This window comes from Scyliorhinus canicula, chromosome 7, assembly GCF_902713615.1.
Source record: "Scyliorhinus canicula chromosome 7, sScyCan1.1, whole genome shotgun sequence".
NCBI classification, from domain to species: Eukaryota; Metazoa; Chordata; class Chondrichthyes; order Carcharhiniformes; family Scyliorhinidae; genus Scyliorhinus; species Scyliorhinus canicula.
This window is the reverse complement of record NC_052152.1, coordinates 211,588,812-211,606,880: the sequence shown is the minus strand read 5'-3', so window position 1 is coordinate 211,606,880 and position 18,069 is coordinate 211,588,812. Positions and strand designations below refer to the sequence as shown.

The window sequence follows — 18,069 nt, the reverse complement described above, 5'->3', positions numbered from 1 at the left end:
TGATGGGAAAGAGTAACGAGCCCAGAGTATCATGGATGACCAGAGAAATTCAGGATAGGATGGGAAGGAAAAGAGAGGCTTTTAGACCATAAGAACATAAGAACTAGGAGCAGGAGTCGGCCATCTGGCCCCTCAAGCCTTCTCCGCCATTCAATAAGGTCATGGCTGATATTTTTGTGGACTCCGCTCCACTTACCCGCCCGCTCACCATAACCTTAATTCCTTTACTGTTCAAAAAGCTATTTATATTTGCCTTAAAAGTATTTAATGATGTAGCCTCAACTGCTTCACTGGGCAAGGAATTCCATAGATTCACAACCCTTTGGGTGAAGAAGTTCCTCCTAAACTCAGTCCTAAATCTACTTCCCCTTATTTTGAGGCTATGCCCGATAGTTCTAGGGCGGGATTCTCCGACCCCCCAACAGGTCGGAGAATTGCCGGGGGGGGGCGGCGTGAATCCCGCCTCCGCCGTCCTCCGAATTCTCCCATCCCCCCAAAGGCCGCCGCAGCGTGAATCTCGTCGCCCGCCTCGGAGAACGGTGGGGACTGGTGCGACGCAGTGGGCCCTGGGGCCACCCAAATTCTCCGGGCCGCGATGTGCCGAGGTCCCGCCGGTGTAAATCAAGGCAGGTCCCTACCGGCGGGGCCCAGCTCCGTGGGCGGGGTCCTCGGGGGTGATCCGCGGGCGGGCCTGTGCCGTGGGGGCACTCTCTTCCTACGTGCCGGCCATGTAGGCCTCCGCAATGACCGGCGCAAAGGTGAACCCCCCCCCCGCACATGCGCGGGGATGACATGTCAGCTGACGCTCCTGCGCATGTGCGGACCCCCGCCTGCCGGCGGAGTCCCTTCGGCCCCGGCTGGCGCAGTGCCAAAGGCCTTCCACGCCGGCTGGCGGGGCGCAAACCACTCCAGCGCCGTCCTAGCCCCTGAAGGTGCAGAGGATTCCGTACCTTTGGGGCGGCCCGACGCCGGAGTGGTTCTCGTCACTCCACTGCACCGTTTCTGCCCGCCCTGCCAGTTCCAGGAGAATCCCACCCCTAGTTTCACCCGCCAGTGGAAACAACCTCCCTGCTCCTATCCTAGCTATTCCCTTCAGAATTGTATGTTTCTATACGATCCCCCCCATCATTCTTCAAATTCAAATAGTCCCAGTCTATTCAGTCTCTCCTCAGAAGTCGATCCTCTCAATTATGGAATCAACCAAGTGAATCTCCTCTGCACCCCCTCCAGCGCCAGTACATCCTTTCACAAGTAAGGAGACCAAAACTGTACACAATACTCCAGGTGTGGCCTCACCAGCACCCTATACAGCTGCAACTTAACCTCCCTGCTTTTAAGCTCCATCCCTCAAGCAATGAAGGACAAAATTCCATTTGCCACCTTAATTACTTGCTGCACCTGCAAACCAACCCAGGTCCCTCTGCACAGCAGCATGCTGCAATTTTTTACCATATAAATAAATAGTCCATTTTGCAGTTAGTTCTACCAAAATAGATGACCTCGCATCAAACAACATTGTAATCCATCTGCCATACCCTTCCCCACTCACTCAAACTATCTATATCCCTCTTTGTGTCCTCTGCACACTTTGCTCCACCACACGTCTTCATGTCATCGGCGAACTTTGACACATTACAATTGGTCTCCAACTCCAGATTATCTAACGAGTGCAAGGGGAGGAAATAAACGGAGGCATTAATGGAGTACAGAAAGTGCAGGTTGGAGCTTAAAGCAATTGAGAGAGCAAAGCGGGGACATGAGAAAATGCTGATAGGTAAAAGTCATGGAAATCCCAAGATACTCTGGGAAGAGGATAACCAAGGAAAGAGGAGGGCTCGATAGGGACCAGTGGAAAAATCTGTGGGTGGAGCCAGAGGACATTGGTAGGGTGTTGAAAGAGCATAGAATTCAGGGAGAGAGACTGAGGTTCTTGAGCAAATTGGCATAGGGAGTGACAAGGAATTGGAGGTGTTGGCAGCTTAAATGTGGACAGATCTCAGGTCCAGATGAATTGTGTGTCAGGTTGCTGTGGAAAGTGAGGGAGGAAATTGCAGGGGCTCTGATCCGAACTTTTAATTCTTCTCTGGCCTCGGGTGGGGGTTGACTATTTTAAGCAAAGTTTGAAGTGGTTTCACACCTAATAAAGCATATTAGGATCAGAAGCTCCCCCCCCCCCCCCCCCACCAGATAATATTTGACTCCCCTCCTGTCAGTCAAGAATCCGGCTTCCTCTGCCTTAAAAATATTCACTGACCCTGTCTCTACGTGGGGCGTCACGACAGCACAGTGGTTAGCACTGTCGCTTCACAGCGCTGGGGACCCGGGTTCGATTCCCGGCCTGGGTCACTGTCTGTGCGGAGTCTGCACGTTCTCCGTGTCTGCGTGGGTTTCCTCCGGGTTCTCTGGTTTCCGCCCACAAGTCCCGAAAGATGTGCTGTTAGGTGGATTGGCCGGGATAAATTGCCCTTCATGTCCAAAAAGATTAGGATAGGGTGGAGGTGTGGGCTTGAGTAGGGTGCCCTTTCCAAGGGCCGGTGCAGACTTGATGGGTCGATTGGCCGCCTGCGCTGTAAATTCTATGATTCTATACTGCTCCCCGGAGAAGAGTATTCCTCAGACTCTCAACCCTCTCCAAACAAATTCTGCTGATCACCATCTTCTTTGGGAGACCCCTTTCCAACTGTTTCTCCTATTCTGGTCTCTCCCACAAGGCAAAACATCCACTCTGCCAAGTCCCCTCAGGATCTTGTGTCACTGGGTAAGCCCAGTCCCAGGAACCAGTCGGTAGGTCTCTCTATACTGCTTCTAACAATTTTATATATATATATATATATATATATATATTTCAAATAAAGAGACCTAGACTGTACACAGTATTCCCGACATGTTCTCACCATTGTCCTGTACAACTGTAACAAAACATCCCTACTTTTTAATCCATACACCTTGCAATAAGTGGCAGCATTCCGTTTGTCGTCTTAACCACTGTTCCTGCATATTCATGTTTTGTGATTTCTGGACCAGGACACCCAGTTCCATCAGCCCCTCAATTTAATTTTTCTCTATTTAAATACTATACTGCTTTTCTATTCCTCCTGCCAAAGTGGACGAGTTTGTATTTTTCCACATTGTACTCCATTTGTCAAATCTCTAGCCAAATTTCAAAATATCGCAAACATTTTACATGCAAGTCACAGACCAAGATTCTAACTGGATTTGAATCCAAAGGATAGAATATTCCCCTTCTCCCCTTCTAACATCCAGACTAACTTAAACTGTGGGTTTAAGCACTTTATTAAATGGAATCAGAGGCTTGGGCGAGATCAGTAGTTGAGCATTGCTAATTTAAAGCTGTTTTGTTGCCTCATTGTTTGTTGTGCAAGTTATCCAACCTCTTTTGTTTTTTAGGTTATGAGGTGACAACCATGGATGAGGCATGTAAAGAGGGAAATATCTTTGTGACAACAACTGGCTGCAAAGATATCATTGTGGGAAGGTAGGAAATTACAGTCAGTCAGTGTTGCTAACTGTTCCGCTGCTCACCAGTGGCTCGATATCCAATTTAATCAAGAGCTTATCCCACTGCCAGGGGACAGTTACAGACTCCCTGGCCGGAGTCAGCGTCACCTTTTACAGTCCGTATATTCCAAAACATCATAACCCCCCCCCCCAAAAAAACCAGGAAAAGTTTCTCCCCACTTCCCCTACTTTTCACCTTACCTCTGTACACGTATCAAATCAAATGTTCCAGTCACTTGGGGACGTGTCTCCGTCACTGAGAAGCATCGGCGAGGCACCATGATGCAGATATTGGGGAGATATCAGGGCTGGCAGAGCCAGATGGCTCAGGCAGCCGGGGCTCCATCCAGCTGCCCCTCCATCCCGAGTTGAACCCCAAGGCCCTGTGTCAACCTCGAGCCACCCTATGGGGTGGTGACAGTGGCCACCAGCCTCACCGACACCCACCCCCTGACAACACTTCTCACAGTCAGTCCGGAACAGTGCAGCAGGGCTGGGCATACAAGTGCACCGCTGCCCTCCGATCTCCGAGCCCCCAGAGGACACCCACCAGAAGCCTCTGCGGCCACGGGGCAGGGTAGGCAGCAGGCTGCCTCCACCTCTGATGTGCATCCTGGGGGAACACAGAGGTAGTGGTGAAGCTTGGGGGCTAAGCAGGTGGGAGATCACTGAGGGGGTAGGGGTAAGGGAGTGTCTGTTTGGCGGGGTGGCTCCAGCGGGAGAGTGGGGCAGTTTGGCCTCTGCTGGGCTCGATTACTTTGTTCAGCAATGCGGGCCGAGCACCAAAGTTGGGAAGGGGAATGATGGACGGGTCATGTCCTATGTGAAGTGGGCGAGGATGAGGGCCACCCTGGCCCTTCAGGTTTGCTGGACCCTCGCCTTTCCCACCAGTCCTCCATCCTCCGGCAGATCCTCCCTGGGCTCGTCCTTCAGCCCTTCCTGGTCTGGGCTTCCTTATCCCTGGAGGTGGCCATATGTTCCTTCACCTCCAGCACATCTCCCCTCTGCGGTGCCAGGTTGTGCAGGACACAACAGACCACCACAAAGTGAGCGACATCTGGGGGTGTACTGCAGGGCACCACCAGAGCTATCGAGGCATCAGAACCATATTTTGAGGCGAGCAATGCAGCGCTCAATGACAGCCCGGGTAGCCACATGGGCCTCGTTGTATCGAGTCACCGCATGGGTCACCGGCCTCCGTACTGGTGTCATTAGCCAGATCCTCATTGTGTACCCCTTATCCCCCAACAGCCAACCGGCCATCCTGGGGTGGTCCTTGAAGAGGCCGGAGCTGTCAGGCTGTCCCAGAATTTAGCTGGCATCCACACTCCCTGGGAAGTGTGCACAAACATGCATGATCTTCATGTGGTCGCACATGAACTGGATGTTCAGGGAGTGGAACCCCTTCCTGTTGATGAAGGGCATTCCCTGACCGCCACCGGGGTGCATGCAAGGTGACATGCGTGCCATCTATTACCCCATGGACCTGGGGCTCCTGGCGATGGTGGAGAATCCTGCTGCCCGGGCATCCTGTCGGGCGTGGTCCATGTCAAAGTTTATATAGTGAGCTGCCTGGGCAAACATGGCATCTGTGACCTGTTGGATGCACTTGTGGGCTGTGGCCTGTGAGTTGCCACACAGTCCCCACTCAAGCCTGGGAATGATCCTGAGTCGTAGAAGTTCAGGGCTGCGGTGACCTTGACGGCCACCAGGAGCGGGTGTCCTCCTCCATGTGGTACCACGTCTGCAAGGGTATGGACAGGTGCCACACCGTCTCCTTGTTGAGGCAGAGCCTCCTGCGGCCCATGCTGTCCGTCATCTAGTTTGAAGGACCAGCGACGTGTACAACCTGGGCTGTCGCCAGCCTCCCTCTCTGGGTCCCTCCCTAGCCGGATAGGCGTCTGGATCCTCTGGGTGTGAGACAGGGGCCACCACCTCGAGCCTCTGTCAATGCTGCCACCCCTGCCTGGCCTGCCAGAAGCACCATGAGGGCAGGTTCCAAGTTATTGTCCATCCCATTTAATATCTGTAAGGAATTGGGAGAGAGTGAGGGCCTGTCAACCAGTAGTGTCTTCCACCCCAAGACCCTCCAGTCCAGTCCCCCATCGCTGCACGCCCGACAGGACCTGCCCAAACACCCCCAGCCACAGCGGACGGCCACTGCTCACCGGACCCCAGACCCGGTACCCAGACACCCGCACGTATTGTTACCTGAACCAGGTGCTAGTCCTCTGCCTGATGTACGCACCACCCTCTGACCGCAGTACTGTTCCCAGTGCAGGGCCCAGCCTTTGGCAGGCCAGATGCTGCCCATTGCATCCGTGGTGCTGCCTCCTGCAGTGTCCAGGCATCACTGTCTGTTTGGGATGCTGGGCATTAACCCCCATATGCTACATGGCACGTCTACCCATGGGAGTCCACTTGGGGGGTAAGTGCTCCTAGGATTGCCAATTCCCAATTGGCAACAGTCTTCAGACCAGAGGCCTCAGCGGTCAGTTGGGGTTATGGGTGGTTTGTGGGGCAGGCGGACAGAGGCTGCGATTGCCCCCACAACATCTAGGGGTTGGTGTGGCGGACCCGCAGGGGCATCCATCTCTTTCCCCCCCCCCCCCCCCCCCCATGGTGGTTTGTCCCGACTGAGGCCCGGCCAGAACCCCTGCCCCCCACCGAGCACCTGGACAGCAGCACCAGTGTCCCTGGGCTCTGTACCTGTGAACGGAGATGGTTGCTCACCACCTCGGGTCCCCGCAGCGGCCCTTCTGCCAGGTTCACGTTTTTAAAGAGTACAAAATGATACCTCTGTGACCACTCGCTGAGGCGGCTCAATAGGGGGTCAGTCTTGTTAATTGTGTGAGGATTGAGCTTAAGTGGTGATATTGGTTTTTCACCATGCTTAGGCGAGATTTCGCCAAAATCATAGAAAAATAGTGGCAGAAAAGGCCCTTCGGCCCATCAAGTCTGCACCGCCGCATGAAAGGCACCTGATCTGCCAATCCTAATCCCATTTGCCAGCACTTGGCCCATAGCCTCGAATGTTAAGCTGTGCCAAGTGCTCATCCAGGTACTTCTTAAAGGATTTGAGGCAGCCCCCCTCTACCACCCTCTGGTTAAAAACGTTTTCCTCAAATCCCCCCCTAAACCTCTCACCCCTCACCTTGAACTCGTCTCCCCTCGTAATTGACCCCTTTAGCTAAAAGGTACAGCTGCTCCCTATCCACCTGCGGTATTGTGTGAAGCAAATAATGGCATGATGGGAAAACTAGTCAAGTCTTCTTGGTACAATTGAATTTAACCTAAGACACAGATACAAAGTACACAGATACAGCCGAGGTCAATATGACCTGAGAACTGGGTGACTCTGAAATTCTAAGATGAGGCTTGTTCGTCATGAACCTAGAAGCAGTCTCAATAAATACCAAGCTGAAAAGCTGTCTCTTCCTGTTCGTAAACAAATTTGTCCCTTTCTTAAAACAAAGACAAGATAATGATATGAAACTCCATTCCCCTAAAGGTCAGCAAGGTTACGCCATTGTGACGATTATTACTTATGTTTTACTTTCGATTAAATTCCTGACCAAGTTGTATTCATGTTATCTTGATCCTATAATGTATAAAAATCGCCTTATTCTTCTGTAATATTGCAGACTTGGGACGGACTCAGCAGTTTGTATTTGACTGCCTTCCGACTTAAAGTCTCAGCCATTACTGCTAGCAGTCAGTTCTAATTCGTAAATAAAGTTCAGTTTTGCTTACCTAATGAATCATGTTTGCATTTCTCTATCACAGTCAAGAAGCGGGAAAAATATTGAATACGACACACCCTGTCCATGCCCCTCATAATCTTGTACACCTCGATCAGGTCGCCCCTCCGTCTTCTCTGCTCCAGCGAAAACAACCCAAGCCTATCCAGCCTCTCTTCATAATTTAAATGTTCCATCCCAGGCAACATCCTGGTGAATCTCCTCTGCACCCCCTCCAGTGTAATCACATCCTTCCTATAATGTGGTGACCAGAATTGCACACAGTACTCCAGCTGTGGCCTCACCAAAGTTCTCCAACTCCAACATGACCTCCCTGCTTTTGGAATCTATATCCTGATGAATAAAGGCAAGTGTCCCATATGCCTTTTTCACCACCTATTAACCTGCCCTTCTGCCTTCCGAGATCTATGGATAAACACGCCAATGCCCCTTTGTTCTTCAGAACTTCCCAGTGTCAGGCCATTCATTGAATGCTTCCTTGTCAAATTACTCCTTCCAAAAGTGTATCACCTCACACTTTTCCGGGTTAAATTCTATCTGGCACTTTTGTGCCCCTCTGACCATCCCGTCTATATCTCCCTGTACCCCGAGACACTCAGTCTCACTGTTAACCACCCGGCCAATCTTTGTGTCATCCGCAAACTTACTGACCCTACCCCCCCCCCCCCCCCCCAAAACAAAGTGTCTCATTTATATAAACGATAAATGGGAGCGGATTGGTTAGATTGCAAACTGATCACCGACCGGCAGGTCTCCCATGGATTTGAATATCCTCCTAATTCTTTACCTTTGTTCAAGGAACCATTCCATCATCAATGAATTGCCTCGATCCTGATTTCCCCCCTCTTTCCTTTATTCAATTTTTGCCTCTGCCCTTTCCCCATTCAGGCACTTCCAAGAAATGAAAGATGATGCAATTGTTTGTAACATTGGCCATTTTGATATTGAGCTGGATGTACAATGGCTGAATAAACATGCCAGCAAGAAAGTGAATATTAAACCTCAGGTAGGTGATACCCCAGAGCTTCGGTGTAGGCGAGGTGGGTTTTGATTAATTGGGGCACCGGCCCCAGGACTGGGCAAAAGGTATGGGTGGTATGGTTGCACAGTGGTTAGCACTGTTGCTTCACAACGCCAAGGACCCAGATTTGATTCCCGGCTTGGGTCACTGTGCGGAGTCTGCATGTTCTCCCCGTGTCTGCTTAGGTTTCCTCTGGGCGCTCCGGTTTCCTCCCACAAGTCCCGAAAGACGTGCTGTTAGGTAATTTGGATATTCTGAATTCTCCCTCTGTACCCGAGCAGGTGCCGGAATGTGCTGACTAGGGGCTTTTCACAGGGACTTCATTGCAGCGTTAATGTAAGCCTACTTGTGACAGTAAAGAAAAGCCACGGCAGTGGTGTAGGTTAGTCATACAGGGAATGGTGATCTGGGTGTAACCGGGAAGGGACAAGGGTTTCAGAATGTACCAGCAAATATGGTCAAGGGAAAAATAGCTTTAAACTAATTGAGGGTGAGCGGCCTCTCCACCCTGTGCCCTGGCGTGGCGAGGGGACCTGTTGGAATACTTGACCCTCGAGAAGGTTAAGTTTGAACTCGGGGGAAGCTCGGAGGGGTTCTACAAGTCATGGGCGCTATTTATTATGCACTTTCAAGAACTGGATAACATTGAACATTAGTTGGGGGTGGGGGGGAAAGGGTGGGTGGGGTGAGGGGGGCTGTGTTTAAAACAGCGAGAGGAGAGCCGGGAGTTTCAGTGTTTAAAACAGCGAGAGGGGAGCCGGGTGTTTCACAGTTTAAAACAGCGAGAGGGGAGCCGGGAGTTTCAGTGTTTAAAACAGCGAGAGGGGAGCCGGGTGTTTCACAGTTTAAAACAGCGAGAGGCGAGCCGGGAGTTTCACAGTTTAAAACAGCGAGAGGAGAGCCGGGAGTTTCACAGTTTAAAACAGCGAGAGGAGAGCCGGGAGTTTGTGTTTAAAACAGCCAGAGGAGAGCCGGGAGTTTCACAGTTTAAAACAGCGAGAGGAGAGCCGGGAGTTTCAGTGTTTAAAACAGCGAGAGGAGAGCCGGGAATTTGTGTTTAAAACAGCGAGGGGAGAGCCGGGAGTTTCAGTGTTTAAAACAGCGAGAGGCGAGCCGGGAGTTTCACAGTTTAAAACAGCGAGAGGGGAGCCGGGAGTTTCAGTGTTGAAAACGGCGAGAGGCGAGCCGGGAGTTTCAGTGTTTAAAACAGCGAGAGGAGAGCCGGGGGTTTCGGTGTTTAAAACAGCGAGAGGGGAGCCGGGGGTTTCAGTGTTTAAAACAGCGAGAGGAGAGCCGGGGGTTTCGGTGTTTAAAACAGCGAGAGGAGAGCCGGGAGTTTGTGTTTAAAACAGCGAGAGGGGAGCCGGGAGTTTCAGTGTTTAAAACAGCGAGAGGGGAGCCGGGAGTTTCAGTGTCTAAAACCGCGAGGGGAGAGCCGGGAGTTTCAGTGTTTAAAACAGCGAGAGGGGAGCCGGGAGTTTCAGTGTTTAAAACAGCGAGAGGGGAGCCGGGAGTTTGTGTCTAAAACAGCGAGAGGAGAGCCGGGAGTTTCAGTGTTTAAAACAGCGAGAGGGGAGCTGGGAGTTTGTGTCTAAAACAGCGAGAGGCGAGCCGGGAGTTTGTGTTTAAAACAGCGAGAGGGGAGCCGGGAGCTTCAGTGTTTAAAACAGCGAGAGGAGAGCCGAGAGTTTGTGTTTAAAACAGCGAGAGGCGAGCCGGGAGTTTCAGTGTTTAAAACAGCGAGAGGAGAGCCGGGGGTTTCAGTGTTTAAAACAGCGAGAGGAGAGCCGGCAGTTTGTGTTTAAAACAGCGAGAGGGGAGCCGGGAGTTTGTGTTTAAAACAGCGAGAGGAGAGCCGGGAGTTTCAGTGTTTAAAACAGTGAGAGGAGAGCCGGGAGTTTGTGTTTAAAACAGCGAGAGGGGAGCCGGGAGTTTCAGTGTTTAAAACAGCGAGAGAGGAGCCGGGAGTTTCAGTGTTTAAAACAGCGAGAGGCGAGCCGGGAGTTTGTGTTTAAAACAGCGAGAGGAGAGCCGGGAGTTTCAGTGTTTAAAACAGGGAGAGGGGAGCCGGGAGTTTGTGTTTAAAACAGCGAGAGGAGAGCCGGCAGTTTGTGTTTAAAACAGCGAGAAGGGAGCCGGGAGTTTGTGTTTAAAACAGCGAGAGGAGAGCCGGGAGTTTGTGTCTAAAACAGCGAGAGGAGAGCCGGGAGTTTCAGTGTTTAAAACAGCGAGAGGCGAGCCGGGAGTTTCAGTGTTTAAAACAGCGAGAGGGGAGCCGGGAGTTTCAGTGTTTAAAACAGCGAGAGGGGAGCCGGGAGTTTCAGTGTTTAAAACAGCGAGAGGAGAGCCGCGAGTTTGTGTTTAAAACAGCGAGAGGGGAGCCGGGAGTTTCAGTGTCTAAAACAGCGAGAGGAGAGCCGGGGGTTTCAGTGTTTAAAACAGCGAGAGGGGAGCCGGGAGTTTCAGTGTTTAAAACAGCGAGAGGGGAGCCGGGAGTTTCAGTGTCTAAAACAGCGAGAGGAGAGACGGGGGTTTCAGTGTTTAAAACAGCGAGAGGGGAGCCGGGAGTTTCAGTGTTTAAAACAGTGAGAGGAGAGCCGGGGGTTTCCGTGTTTAAAACAGCGAGAGGGGAGCCGGGAGTTTGTGTTTAAAACAGCGAGAGGGGAGCCGGGGGTTTCAGTGTTTAAAACAGCGAGAGGAGAGCCGGGAGTTTGTGTTTAAAACAGCGAGAGGGGAGCCGGGAGTTTCAGTGTTTAAAACAGCGAGAGGAGAGCCGGGAGTTTGTGTTTAAAACAGCGAAAGGAGAGCTGGGAGTTTGTGTCTAAAACAGCGAGAGGAGAGCCGGGAGTTTCAGTGTTTAAAACAGCGAGAGGAGAGCCGGGAGTTTCAGTGTTTAAAACAGCGAGAGGGGAGCCGGGAGTTTCAGTGTTTAAAACAGAGAGAGGAGAGCCGGGAGTTTCAGTGTCTAAAACAGCGAGAGGAGAGCCGGGAGTTTGTGTTTAAAACAGCGAGAGGGGAGCCGGGAGTTTGTGTCTAAAACAGCGAGAGGAGAGCCGGGAGTTTCCGTGTTTAAAACAGTGAGAGGAGAGCCGGGAGTTTGTGTTTAAAACAGCGAGAGGAGAGCCGGGAGTTTCAGTGTTTAAAACAGCGAGAGGAGAGCCGGGGGTTTCAGTGTTTAAAACAGCGAGAGGCGAGCCGGGAGTTTCAGTGTTTAAAACAGCGAGAGGAGAGCCGGGAGTTTCAGTGTTTAAAACAGCGAGAGGAGAGCCGGGAGTTTGTGTTTAAAACAGCGAGAGGAGAGCCGGGAGTTTCAGTGTTTAAAACAGCGAGAGGAGAGCCGGGGGTTTCAGTGTTTAAAACAGCGAGAGGCGAGCCGGGAGTTTCAGTGTTTAAAACAGCGAGAGGAGAGCCGGGAGTTTCAGTGTTTAAAACAGCGAGAGGAGAGCCGGGAGTTTCCGTGTTTAAAACAGTGAGAGGAGAGCCGGGAGTTTGTGTTTAAAACAGCGAGAGGAGAGCCGGGAGTTTCAGTGTTTAAAACAGCGAGAGGAGAGCCGGGGGTTTCAGTGTTTAAAACAGCGAGAGGAGAGCCGGGAGTTTCAGTGTTTAAAACAGCGAGAGGAGAGCCGGGAGTTTGTGTTTAAAACAGCGAGAGGAGAGCCGGGAGTTTCAGTGTTTAAAACAGCGAGAGGAGAGCCGGGGGTTTCAGTGTTTAAAACAGCGAGAGGCGAGCCGGGAGTTTCAGTGTTTAAAACAGCGAGAGGAGAGCCGGGAGTTTCAGTGTTTAAAACAGCGAGAGGAGAGCCGGGAGTTTCCGTGTTTAAAACAGTGAGAGGAGAGCCGGGAGTTTGTGTTTAAAACAGCGAGAGGAGAGCCGGGAGTTTCAGTGTTTAAAACAGCGAGAGGAGAGCCGGGGGTTTCAGTGTTTAAAACAGCGAGAGGCGAGCCGGGAGTTTCAGTGTTTAAAACAGCGAGAGGAGAGCCGGGAGTTTCCGTGTTTAAAACAGTGAGATTGGAGCTGGAAGTTTCACAGTTTAAAACCGTGAAAGGGGAGTCTGGAGTTTTCTGAATGGAGGGCTGTGAGTAGTGGCAGGGATCAGTGCTGGGACCGTTGCTGTTCCTGGTGTATATAAATGATTTGCAAGAAAATGTAGCTGGTGTGATAGCAAGTTCGCAGATGACACAAAGATTGGTGGAGTTACGGATAGTGAAGAGATTGTCAGAGGATACAGATCAGTTGGAGACCTGGGCGGAGAGATCTTTTTCCAATTAAGGGGCAATTTAGCGTGGCCAAGCAACCTGCTCTGCACAACTTTGGGTTGTGAGTGTGAAACCCACGCAGACACTGGGAGAATATGCAGAGTCTACACAGATGGTGGCGCGGGATCAAACCTGAGTCATCATCGCCACTGTGCTTCCCGACTTGGGCAGAGAGATGCCAGCTGAAGTTTAATCCAGACAATTGTGAGGTAATGCATTTTGGAAGGTCTAATACAGGTGTGAATTATACAGTAAATGGCAGAACCTTTAGGAGTATTGCCAGGCAGAGGGTTCTGGGTGTACAGCTCCAGAGACCACCTGACAGTGGCAACGCAAGAAGATAAGGCATATGGCATGCTTGCCTTCATTGGGGCATTGCGTATAAAAGTTGGCAACTCCTGCTGCAGAACCTTGCTTAGGCCACATTTGGAAAATTGTGTACAATTCTGGTCACCACACTACGAAAAGGATGCAGATGCTTTGGAGAGGAGATGTTTACCAGGATGTTGCCAGGTCTGGAGGATATAGGCTATGAGGAGAAAAACACAAATGGTTTTCACTGGAATGACGGAGGTTGAGGGGCGACCTGATAGAGGTTTACAAAATTACGAGGGGCATGGACAGAGTTGATATTCAGATGCTTTTTCCCAGGGTGGAAAAGTCGATTACTAGGGGACATAGGTTTAAGGTGTGAGGGAGAAAGTTAAGAGGAGGTGAACGAGGCAGGTTTTTTTATACAGTGGTGGGAGCCTGGAACTTGCTGCCGGCTAGGTGGTGGAAGCAGATACGATAGTTACTTTTTCGAGGTATCTCAATGAATATGTGAATAGAATGGGAGTAGTGGGATACGGATCCTGGACATGCAGAAGGTTTGAGGTAGACAAGCATCCTGATCGGCGCAGGCTTGGAAGGCCGAAGGGTCAGTTCTGTGCTGTACTGTTCTATGAATGGCTACCTGTGTTTGATAGTCGGAGAGAAACCCTTTCCAATGGCTGAAGGGTCAGCAGTGGCAGATCTGAAGTGATTGACAAAGTCAACGGAGAGCAGTTGATGTTTTTAGGTGCTGTGGTGAAAGTTGAATAGGTTAGAGGGGTTGTATGACCTGCTTCAGCAATTATTTCTAAAGTAATGTTCTTGTGTGATCTAGAATGTACTGTATAACCATGTGCTAGAATCAGATTCGGAAGCAAATGATAAGAACTTAAGAAAAGGAGCAGAGTAAACCAGGTGCTTGGTGCCAGAGAATAGGATCATGGCTGCACCTTCCCACTCAATCCTCCAGTCCAGAAGTCTATCTACCTGGATCTTGGTATATTCAACAACAGAGCATGTTGCATTCTATGCCTCTTTTATAAACCCAAGTAACTAATGTGCTTTTTTAACCACTTTATCAACTTGCCCTGCTGTCCTTTTAAGATTCCTTTAGATTGTAAAATTTACAGATGTCACTTCACTATTGAGGAGAGCGGAGAGGGAAACCCAGTTTGTCCAACATCTGTTGGATATATTATCAGACTATATATTTAATGATAGTTACTGTGAAAAGTTGCAGGGAATATCTGCGTGGATTTGTGAAGGGTAAGTCATGCCTGATAAATCTTGAGTTTTTTAAAAAACGTGACTAAAGTAGTCAACAGGGAACGTCATTGGATGTTATTTATATTAACTTCCAGATGTCATAGAATCATAGAATTTCCAGTGCAGAAGGAGGCCATTCGGCTCATCGAGTCTGCACTGGTCCTTGGAAAGATTATCCTACCTAAGCTCACACCTCCACCCTATCCCCGTAACTCAGTAACCCCATCTAATTGTCTTTGATTAAAATCGCTTGAGACACTGCTAACTAAAGATTAAGCCCACGGAATTGGAGAACTTATTGATCCAATTAGAAAATTGGGTGAGGTTTATAGACGGGAGCTTCCTGGGTTTGAGGGAGTTAGAGGAGAAGTTTGTGTTGACGGGTGGGAATGGGTTTAGATGTATGCAGATTCAGGACTTTTTGCGAAGGCAGATTCCAACCTTCCCTCTCCTACCGCCAGGTGGGATACAAGAAAGGGTCATTACTAGAGTATGGGTGGGAGAGGTGAAAAATAAAATGAAAATCGCTTATTGTCACAAGCAGGCTTCAATGAAGTTACTGTGAAAAGCCCCTAGTCACCACATTCCGGCGCCTGTCCGGGAGGCTGGTACGGGAATTGAACCGTGCTGCTGGCCTGCTTGGCCTGCTTTAAAAGCCAGCGATTTAGCCCAGTGAGCTAAACCAGTGGAGGTCTCCGATATCTATAAAGAACTCATGGAGTCATAGGAAACGCAGACTGAGGTGCAAAAGCACAAATGGGAGGAGGAGTTAGGGGGAGAATAGAGGCAGGTCTCTGGGCGGATACGTTAAGCAGGGTCCACGTGTCCACATCATGCGCCAGGCTCGGCCTCATACAATTTAAGCCCTCGAAATCAGAGACCTGGGTCAATGACATAGCTGGATTTCTCAGCCTTGAGAAAATAAAGTTCGCCCCAAGAGGGTCAATGCTAGGGTTGTCTGGAGGTGGCAGCCATTTGTCGGCTTCTTTAGAGAAAATTAACTGTCAGCGGGGGGATTAGTCTAGATTACCATTTTAGGAAGGTGCGACCTGTGAGGATGTAGAGCATATATGTCAAACTCAAGGCCCGCGGGCCAAATCCGGCCCGCGGTGGAATTATCTTTGGCCCGCGAGATAATATCTAATTACTTTTTTTTTAAATTTAGATTAGCCTATTATTTTTTCCAATTAAGGGGCAATTTAGAGTGGCCAATCCACCTACTCTGCACATGTTTGGGTTGTGGGGGCGAAACCCACGCAGACACGGGGAGAATGTGCAAACTCCACACGGACAGTGACCCAGAGCCAGGATCGAACCTGGGACCTCAGCGACGTGAGGCGGTTGTGCTAACCACTAGGCCACCGTGCTGCCCTAATAATATCTAATTACAATTAAAGGTGGCCCCAGCAATTGAAGCGCCTATGGCGTATGATATGGCTGATGCCGAGTTTATTCAGGTATAGTGTGAATCACAAAGTGTTGGCCTGTGGAAAAATGTTTTCATTAGAAATTACTCTGGAAAAGCTCCAGATAAAGCAATAAGAAATAAATGCAACTAATTTTTTTATTTATTTAATATTTAATGTTGTTTTTATAGGCAATAACCTAAGCTTTATTAGTTCCAGGTTCAATAAGTTCATTTCAATAAGTTTTGCAAAAAAACATTGAACCAGTCCGGCCCTCGACTTGTCCCGATTTTTTAATTTTGGCCCACGGTGTATTTGAGTTTGACACCCCTGGTGTAGAGGATCTTTGCACTATGTTTCTAGTTGTTCGTATATAGTTTACTATTGCTGTTATAAAATCACAAATGCCTTAATAAAATATTTTACAAAAAAAAAGAAAATTGGGTGAGTTGCAAGAAGCGTGAAATGAAATGAAAAAAATGAAAATCGCTTGGTCTGCTCAGTGAGCTAAACCAGCCCCTGTAGGGATTAAGGGCTCAAACTCTAATTGGTACGACGTGTCTAGGTCCTAATGGGGATCGTATTGGGGCCTCAATTCATCATAACCCCACCTAACCTTTTTTGGACGCTAAGGGCAATTGATCATGGCTAACTCGCCTAACCTGCACATCTTTGGACTGTGGGGGGAAACCGGAGCACCCGGTGGAAACCCACGCAGACACGGGGAGAACGTGCAAACTCCGCACAGACAGTGACCCAAGCCGGGAATCATGGAGCTGGGTCCTCAATTCATCATATTTATTAACGACATAGAGGATGGCTTCAAGCGTTTCATCGGGCAGGGTTTTGTTTAGGAGGCTTTGTGTTGCCCCTTTGGGCGATGCCACTCCCTCTGGACCAGAAGCTCTGGGTTCAAGTCCAACATCAGGACCTGTGGGCCAAGCAAGAAGTGTTCATAAGACGATTCAATGAGCTAATAATCAGCTCGGGAATCCTTCCCCCACTTGAAAGGGAAAAATATGTGCCAAGATATGCTGGAATTTTGTTTTACAATGACTGGCAGCAGTTTGAGTGATGTCACTGCATTAAACTTCATCTGACATTCCTTTGCCCATTTTTAACATGCAGCCTGTCATCCTTGAGTCCAGAACTTCTCTTCATCACTATCGACGCTGTTGCCAAGTGTATAACTTTTTCCCTAAACCTGAGTCTAATCCATTTTTAAAATTGAAAAGCTGGAGAGCTGGAAAGAAAGGTAGCCCAGTAGTTAGCACAGTTGCTTCACAGATCCAGGGTCCCAAGTTCGATTCCTGGTTTGGGTGACTCTGCGGAATCTGCACGTTCTCCCTGTGTCTGCGTGGGTTTCCTCGGTTTTCTCCCACCGTCCAAAGATATGCAAGTTAGGTGGGTTGGCCATGCTTGTTTAAGGGGCATCTTGACAAATACATGAATAGGATGGGAATAGAGGGATACGGACCCTGGAAGTGCAGAAGTTTTTAGTTTAGTCGGGCAGCATGGTCGGTGCAGGCTTGGAGGGTCGAAGGGCCTGTTCCTGTGCTGTACTTTTTTCTTTGTTCGTTGTTCGTTAATTGCCCTTGGTATCCAAAAAAGGTTAGGTGGGTTTATGGGGATAGGGTGGAGGTGTGGGCTAAAGTAGGATGGTCTTTCAAAGGGCCAGTGCGGGCTTGAAGGGCCAAATGGCCTCCTTCTGCACTGTAAATTCTATGAAAGGAGAAGGTGGTGGCATGGCTGGTGTCATGAAACCTGCTGTAGCTTCTGGCTTTTTATAGCCTGTGTCCCTGAGGTAGAACTTGCAGGAAGTAGTCCTGTGACATACATAGAATATGACAGGCTTGTTTTGTTTACATTGCTTCAAGGGGTAACCACCCCATTATCCACTAACCTTTCAGTCTGTTTCAAGCTGTATATTTTGGGTCTCAGGTGGATCGCTATCAGTTTAAGAACGGTCGCCATATCATTGTTCTGGCTGAGGGCCGTTTGGTGAATCTTGGCTGTGCAATGGGCCATCCCAGCTTTGTAATGAGCAATTCTTTTACCAACCAAGTTCTGGCACAGATCGAGCTGTGGACCAACCCCGGCAAGTACCCAGTGGGCGTACACTTCCTGCCAAAGAAGGTGAGATCTGTCTTTCAGCTGAATCCAGAGACTCACTTTATTTCTAGATTTTAATATGTTAAGTTAGGTTTTCTTATGACGTTTTTAATCTGCTCATAGCTGCTTTAGATATTGGAATATGGAAAATACTTGAATTTTTAAAATATTCCTCAGTATTTATCTCAGTGTTTCATGTAACATTAACATTTGAAATGCAGTATCTGCTAAATGATAGATAAATGGGGCAGTCAGCATGCACATAAACTGCAATGAAATGTATGGCCGCCTAATCTATTTCAATGCCTAACTTTGAGGGAGGTGGTTTGCCTGATTGAATCATTGAATTTACGGTGCAGAAGGAGGCCATTCGGCCCATCGAGTCTGCAACGGCTCTTGGAAAGAGCACCTACTT

The 18,069-nt window shown here is 49.4% G+C and overlaps 1 protein-coding gene across 2 annotated transcripts in view; it reads left to right on the top strand.

Annotated features, from left to right (window-relative positions):
- The window catches only part of ahcy (adenosylhomocysteinase), a 98,940-nt gene that overhangs the window by 64,707 nt on the left and 16,164 nt on the right, over window positions 1–18,069 (top strand). For both annotated transcript variants that reach the window (XM_038803855.1, XM_038803854.1), the window contains exons 7-9: window positions 3,409–3,496; window positions 8,169–8,286; window positions 17,484–17,678. In XM_038803855.1, coding sequence (XP_038659783.1) covers window positions 3,409–3,496; window positions 8,169–8,286; window positions 17,484–17,678 — 401 coding nt within the window. The remainder of the gene's footprint in view (window positions 1–3,408; window positions 3,497–8,168; window positions 8,287–17,483; window positions 17,679–18,069) is intronic.